Raw genomic sequence first — 7,690 nt, 5'->3', positions numbered from 1 at the left:
ATTGTTCTGAAACTCAATTATTATACTATATAATTATTAATAATATAATAGACCTTTAATGTGACTTTTTTATTATTATTATTATTATTATTATTATTATTATTATTAATAATAATAATAATAATGTGACTGTATTCACATTATTATTGAGTCCATCTCGTATTAAATTCAATTATAATTTATTTCTTAATTATTAATCATTTATTTATTAGTTTCTACATAACTCATATATTTCTCATATAACACATTAATTCTAACAATGTGACGTTAAAATCAACCACAAGTTTAAAATAATGTGAATATAATGTTGAGAGAAAGTCTCAACCCTGATCCATTCACAAAATTGCTGCAAAGGATTTCTTCAAAGCGTGAAATATTTGTGCAGCGTTGATATTTTAACACTCAAAATTTACAACACTCAACCGACCAATACCTTTTATTTATTTATTTTTCTATCACATCATATCATTAATTCTATTAATCATTTATTTCTATCAAAATATCCACATCATAACATTTGATAAAAAAGAGAAAAATAATATTAAACAATTTTTTTTTAAACTTACACATTTTATACTTTATTTTAATTAAAAAATTCTTTTAATTTTATAATGTTTATTTACATTCTCTAAACCAAACAAAACACACTTTAAGTTGTTCAAATATATTTTTTCATATTTTTGAGTAAAATATTCTCACGAGGAGATTATTGTATTTGAAGAATTCTCCACGAGGAGTAGTGGTGACCACCGCACATGTTACTATACTAAATTGGAGCAGTGCTATTTGCTGCAATAAAAATGAAAACGAACCAATATTGTCCTTTAATTATTTAAACTAAATCTCAATTTAAGTATTTAAAATATGTAATGACGGAGAACGAACCTACTTGCACTTTATATTAAATTTGTTTTTCGTATTTAATTAATAGCACTAGCTAATTAATTTCCTATTGTTGGTTAGCTTAAAATATGTTGTGTGAATGCATGAGCTAGCCTTTTGCTGAAGAGCTTCAGAAGCAAAATTATATAAAAACCACCTTTCAGAAGAATGATTGATCATACCAATAGCTATAAGGTTGAAGTTCTTAGAGCCATGGAGCAACCAACTAGTGTGAAAGTTCTTGAATTTTGTTCATTGGCACCACCACAGAAAACAACAACAACCAATCCCACCACTCCAACATCTTTGCCTCTCACATTCTTTGACCTACTATGGTTAAGAAGTCCCCCAGTTGAGCGTCTTTTCTTCTATGAATTCCCCAACCAAACCATTTCATTCTTTGACACCATTCTTCCAAATCTCAAACACTCTCTTTCCCTAACACTCCAACACTTTCTCCTTCTTGCTGGCACCATCACTTGGCCCCTTGACTCACCCCACCCCATCATCAACTATGTCCCTGGCAATGTTGTTTCCCTCACCATAGCTGAGTCCAACAATGATTTCAACGTGCTTTGTTCCAATACCTGTGATGCTTCTCTACGCAATCCCTTGATACCCCACTTGAACACTTCCAATGAAGAAGCTTCTGTGATGGCCCTCCAACTTACCCTCTTTCCAAACCATGGCTTTTGTCTTGGAATCTCCACACACCATGCTGCTATGGATGGAAAAGCCTCAACTTTGTTTCTCAAAGCATGGGCCTATGCTTGCTCCAATAATACTAACCTCACAGAACAATCATTGTCATCATCTTTGTCATTACCACAACATCTCACACCCTTCTATGATAGGTCAATGATAAAAGACACAACGGGAATTGGTGCAATGTATCTGAACAGTTGGTTGAACATTGGTGGACCGAACAATAGGAGCATGAAGGTGTGGGATCTTGGAGGTGCAAATGCAGTGACAAACGAAGCCATTAGAGGGTCGTTTGAATTAACCCCGTCTAATATCCAAAAGCTTAAGCAACATGCAAAATCCAAGCTCAAAGAGAATAATGCTCATGTGTCAACATATTCTGTTACGTGTGCTTATGTGTTGCAATGTTTGGTCAAAACAGAACAACCAAAGGCCAATGGAGTGGCCTTTTTGTTCAGTGTGGATTGCAGGGCTCGCTTGGAGCCACCAATTCCTTCCACATATTTTGGAAACTGCATTATTGGCCGTAGGGTTATGGATGAGACAATGAAGTTGTTGAGAGATGATGCTTTCATCAATGCTCTTGAGGGAATAAATGAAGCTATGAAAAAGTTGGAGGATGGAGTGTTGAATGGGGCAGTGACTTTGTCTACAATGATGCAAATTGCAAGGGATAATAGAATACTTACCACTGCTGGGTCGCCACGGTTTGAGGTTTATAGTATTGATTTTGGATGGGGAAGGCCTAAGAAGGTGGATATGACTTCTATAGGCAAAACAGGAGCATTTGGTGTTTCTGAAAGTAGGAATGACACGGGAGGAATTGAGGTTAGTTTGGTGCTGAACAAACAAGAAATGGAAACTTTCACGGCTCATTTTACCCAAGGACTTGAATCCTTATGAAGTTGTTAAACTTTAGTGTTTCAGGGGATTGGTAAGATAATATTTCATGGAATTTACGTGTGCCAGGCATTTCATTTGAGAAATAAGAATTACTTGATGATTATATATTTTTGAAGGACTTAGTTTTCATATTATTTTATGCTTAGAGAAATTAAATTTTAATTTGGAAGCTTTATGATCTAGTCCAAGTTTTGGTGGGTTTTTAATTCTTTCTGTTTAAATTATGCTGCGATTGCTTTGTCACACAGTTTTAATTCTTTCCATTCCCATGATTATTATTATTTTGCTTCATGTCAATGTTTTTCCTCTCTTGTCACTTAAAAAAACTATTTCTCTTAATAATACTTGTTCCCTTTTAATGTACTTTTGAATATAAATTGAGCTACCTTAGGCCTATAAAAGGAGTAGGAAGAAAAGAAGAAAGATACACTGAGATACCAATCCCTACACACCATCCCGGATACTCAAAGCTCTCTATCTATGTCCACTATCCCTTTTTTTCCTCCTTTATCCATCCCACTTCTCAGCATCTCTAGTAGGAGAAACTCTCTATCTATGTCCACTATCCCTTTTTTCCTCCTCTATCCATCCCACTTCTTCTATTCAACATCAGTCCCTAAATTGTAAAACCTCTCATGGCAATGAGAGGCTAAACCCCCTTAGTTAGGGTCTGGTATGCCTAAAAAATCAAAAGATGTATTGTATGCTTCATATCTATCAATGCAAATAGGTGTTTTCTTTCCTATTATCCTTTTTAATTTTAATTTCATGTATCATTCATCATTGGATCATCTTTAGGGGTTAGGCGCTCAAAAGAGGTTAATCCTTAGTAGAAATAGAATGAAGGTCTTATATGCATGAGTTTTAGGGATTAGTCACTCGAAAAAGGGTAATTTCTAATAGAACTCAAAGGGAGGGGCACCTTAATAAAATTATTGTTAGACATAGAGTGATTGCATTATGCTCATGTATCAAAGCAAACATCTAGAATTAGAACTGTCTGCATGTTATATATTGAGTCTTTGCAAATACATTTGGGAAATGGATAGGTAGGATAGGCTTGTCATCATGAGACACTAGGGGCAAGTGTTCTAATAGATATGAGTAGGAAAAATTAACGTAATTGATAGAGAAAAATCTAAAATAATACATCTTAGACAAATAAGACATGTTACGTCCCAACATTATCACATTCTGTATTCATTCTTTTATCATTATCTTTATCTTTTACTTTTCTTATCTTATCTATTTTATCTTCTACATTTCTTATCTTTTACTTTAATCTCTTATCTCTTTAATTTTTATTTTATCTCCTCATCTTTTATTTTAAATTTTTTATCATTTCTCTCTCTTACTTTTTTTAAATTTTACATTTAAATTTCTTATCTCTTGCAAGTTTTAAGTTTTTAGGTGAGTCAATCAAGTTTTTTAACGGAGATTAATCATTAGTAAATCTGGTGTATAGTCCGTACCAATATCATGGTAATAAAAAAAATATTAACTAATATTTATTGATTAAAAAAAATTATGTCATAACAATAATTACGCACAAGAAGCGAAGTTTAGCAAGTCTATGGGGCAACTCGATATGTACATTATTTTTCCAAAGTTTACAAGTGCTTAGATGCATGCACACCAGGTTAGCAACGTCTTAAAATCTCATAAACAATGGAAAAAAAAAAAAGAGAAAAAATAAATAGAAATAACATAAGAAATTAAGAGAGGATAATTGTTAATGCATCTAAAATCTCAAATTGTCAATCCATTAATTTTTTTTTTTGGTGAATATTGTCAGTCCGTTACATAATGCTCATAATTTAGCTTACCACATTTATAAAGATTAGTAAATAATATTTAATTATCAAATTAATATAATAAAGAAAGGCTAATAATTTTGTAAATGTAATCGTTAAAAGCTTTTATAAAAGTAATAATGGATAATAAAGAAAATACTGTTCAAAATAAAAATAAATGATATTTGAATATTTTATCTAAAAAGAGAAAGAATATAATTATCTTTGTAATAATATATATATATATATATATATATATATATATATATATATATATATATATATATATATATATATCTAAATATATATATAAAATTTCATTATCTTCACAATAAAAATTATTAAAAAAACTAATAACAAAACATTTGATCAAAAAACAAGAAAAAGATAGATAGTACTTAATTTACTATTTAATTCTAAAATAAAAATAATTTCCTAATTTTTTTCTCTTTTATTTGGTACATGAGATGAGTAATAGAAAACAAAGCAAAAAAAAAAAAAAAGACTAAAACAAGCTAATTAGCAATTGCTAAGTCGCAGCCAAGGGAAGAGAGGAACAAATTCGATGGAGTATTCCAATAACTTTTAATTTTATTTTTATTTTTCTCATTTTTGTCTCCTGTTTCTTTTTTCATCTAAAGAAATAAAAGAGCGGTATTTAAATAAAATAGAATTTAAGGTAAATTTTATATGGAATCTAGTCTAATATAATTTATTCAGTTTTTATTTTATTCTTTCAATTTTTTAAATACAAATAATTCATTTAATCCATTTTATAAAAATAATAAATTTATTAATTAGGTGTTTTTCTTTTATATCGTCTATTTATTCATATTAAAGATATTCAATTAGAAGAATTTCTGCAAAGCGTGTAATATAAATAAATATATAAGAGAAAAATGTCTGTGCACCCGTTTGTCACGCGGAGAATATTTTATTTGAAGAATTCTCCACGTGATTTGATGCCATGATCAAAAGCTGCATGGTGAACTGTTGTCTGGACATAAAAGAAAAAAAAAACACCATAAATTAAAAGGTGTAGTGAATTACGATTTTAAAAAGTCATTTTAACATTAAAAAATCTTGTAAATTTTTAAAATTATATAAAAATATTATCATATTTTTTATAAGATTTTTATGATATATACATGATTAATCAGTACACGTGATTAATTGCATATTTAATAGGATTAATTTTATTTCACAAATTATTAACTTATAATTAGATATTTCTCAAAAAAATTATAATTAAATATCTTAATAATTTATAATTTTTTTGAGAAATATCTAATTATAAGTTAATCATCGTACCAACAATTTTTATTTCTTTTTATCTATTTCTTCTTATCATTGTATCATAAATCATATAATATGTTTTCTTCTAGCTCCAGGTGTTTGAATAGTATTTGGAGTGTTTATGAAACATTTTTCTTAGAAAAAATAGAAAGAAAAATAAGATGAAAAAGAGGATAAAAGAAAAAGTAAATATATGAGTATATTTGTTTTAAAAATAATGATACATAAATATCATATTATTTTAAATAATTCATCAATATGTACCATTTCTCTTTATTTTCTTCTTTTTATCTCATAAAATTCTCATGATACCTATATTTTTTACTCTCCTTCGTCCTCTTTATAAGGATTTGAGATTTTCATTAAACATTTTTCTTTTCCTATATACTATTTGGTAAAATATCATATGAAGAGAGTGGGAGAGTCACAAAACCAAAATACGTACTATATATTAGATTGCTACGAAGCATGCTTGGTCATGTCAAGGATCAAATCAATTAGTTTCTTAGCCATGGAGAAAGCAACAAGAGTGAAAATACTTGAAATTTGCCTTGTGTCACCACCACAGGAAAAAACGACAACACAAACATCTTTGTCTCTCACATTCTTTGAGTTACTATGGCTGAGGCTTCCCCCAGTTGAGCGTCTTTTCTTCTATGAATTCCCCAACCAAACCATTTCATTCTTCGACACCATTCTTCCAAATCTCAAACACTCTCTTTCCCTCACACTCCAACACTTTCTACCTTTTGCTGGCTCCATCATTTGGCCCCTTGACTCACCCCACCCCATCATCAACTATGTCCCTGGCAATGCCGTTTCCCTCACCATAGCTGAGTCCAACACTGACTTCAACATGCTTTGTTCCAATATCTGTGATGCTTCTCTACGCCATCCCTTGATACCCCATTTGGCCAATTCACACGAACAAGCTTCTGTGATGGCCCTCCAAGTTACCCTTTTTCCAAACCATGGCTTTTCTCTTGGAATAGCCACACACCATGCAGCTATGGATGGAAAAGCCTCAACTTTGTTTCTCAAAGCATGGGCCTATGCTTGCTCCAATAATAATAATAACCTCATTGGAGAATCATTCTCATCACCTTTGTTGTCATTACCACAACATCTCACACCCTTCTATGATAGGTCAACGATAAGAGACACTTCAGGGATTGGTGCAGATTATTTGTCTGCTTGGTTGCACTATGGTGGAGATAATAATAGTAGGAGCATGAAGGTGTTGGATCAATTCGGTGGTGGTGTAAATGCAACGACAAAAGAAGCAATCAGATGGTCGTTTGAATTAACCTCATCGAACATCCAAAAGCTCAAGCATCATGCACAATCCAAGCTCAAAGAAGAGAATGCTCACTTTTCAACATTTTCGGTTACATGTGCTTATGTGTTGCAATGTTTGGTCAAAGCAGACAAACCAAAGGCCAATGGAGTGGCTTTTTTGTTCAGTGTGGATTGCAGGTCTCGCTTGGAGCCACCTCTTCCATCAACATATGTTGGAAGCTGCATTATTGGCCATAAGGTTCTGTATGAAACAAAGAATTTGTCAGGGGATGATGATTTCATCAATGCTCTCAAGGGGATAAAAGAAGCTTTGCAAAAGTTGGAGAATGAAGTGCTAAGTGGAGCAACAACTTTGGCAGAAAAGGTGCAAATGCGGATGAATAATAAAATATTTACTGTTGGTGGGTCACCACGGTTTGAGGTTTATAGCATTGATTTTGGTTGGGGGAGGCCCAAGAAGGTGGATGTGACTTCTATAGGCCCAACCGGAGGATTTTTCATTTCTGAAAGTAGGAATGACAGTGGAGGAATTGAGATTACTTTGGTGTTATACAAACAAGAAATGGAATCATTCATGACTCATTTTGCTGAAGGACTTGAATCTCTTTGATCAATGTTGTTAAACTTTAGTGTTTCAAAGGGATGGTAAAATTTGAGGGAATTTAAGGATGTGTTTGATTTGTATTTTCATTTCCTGTTTTCATTTTCTGATTATTTTATGCCTTTAGAAAATTTTGCATTATGATACATGTGGCCTATTAGGGTGGGAATGAATATTTAAGTTTTAACTAGTATTTTAATTTCTGCATTAG

The 7,690-nt window shown here is 31.5% G+C and overlaps 2 protein-coding genes across 2 annotated transcripts; both read left to right on the top strand.

Annotated features, from left to right (window-relative positions):
• Positions 1-960: 960 nt before the first annotated feature.
• LOC100785084 (phenolic glucoside malonyltransferase 1) lies at positions 961-2,597 on the top strand. The gene has a single exon (XM_003554846.5). The coding sequence runs from the start codon at positions 1,051-1,053 to the stop codon at positions 2,488-2,490; it is 1,440 nt and encodes a 479-aa protein (XP_003554894.2). The 5' UTR covers positions 961-1,050; the 3' UTR covers positions 2,491-2,597.
• Positions 2,598-6,011: 3,414 nt separating this feature from the next.
• LOC100780795 (phenolic glucoside malonyltransferase 1-like) lies at positions 6,012-7,690 on the top strand. Its single transcript, NM_001317716.2, has one exon. The coding sequence runs from the start codon at positions 6,058-6,060 to the stop codon at positions 7,486-7,488; it is 1,431 nt and encodes a 476-aa protein (NP_001304645.2). The 5' UTR covers positions 6,012-6,057; the 3' UTR covers positions 7,489-7,690.

This window comes from Glycine max, chromosome 19 (genome assembly GCF_000004515.6).
Source record: "Glycine max cultivar Williams 82 chromosome 19, Glycine_max_v4.0, whole genome shotgun sequence".
NCBI classification, from domain to species: domain Eukaryota; kingdom Viridiplantae; phylum Streptophyta; class Magnoliopsida; order Fabales; family Fabaceae; genus Glycine; species Glycine max.
The sequence above is the reverse complement of the archived record's forward strand: the minus strand, read 5'-3'. Positions and strand labels throughout refer to the sequence as shown.

Coding starts and splice junctions, on each gene's coding strand:
- LOC100785084 (XM_003554846.5), top strand. CDS start 1,051: ATGATTGATCATACCAATAGCTATAAGGTTGAAGTTCTTAGAGCCATG.
- LOC100780795 (NM_001317716.2), top strand. CDS start 6,058: ATGTCAAGGATCAAATCAATTAGTTTCTTAGCCATGGAGAAAGCAACA.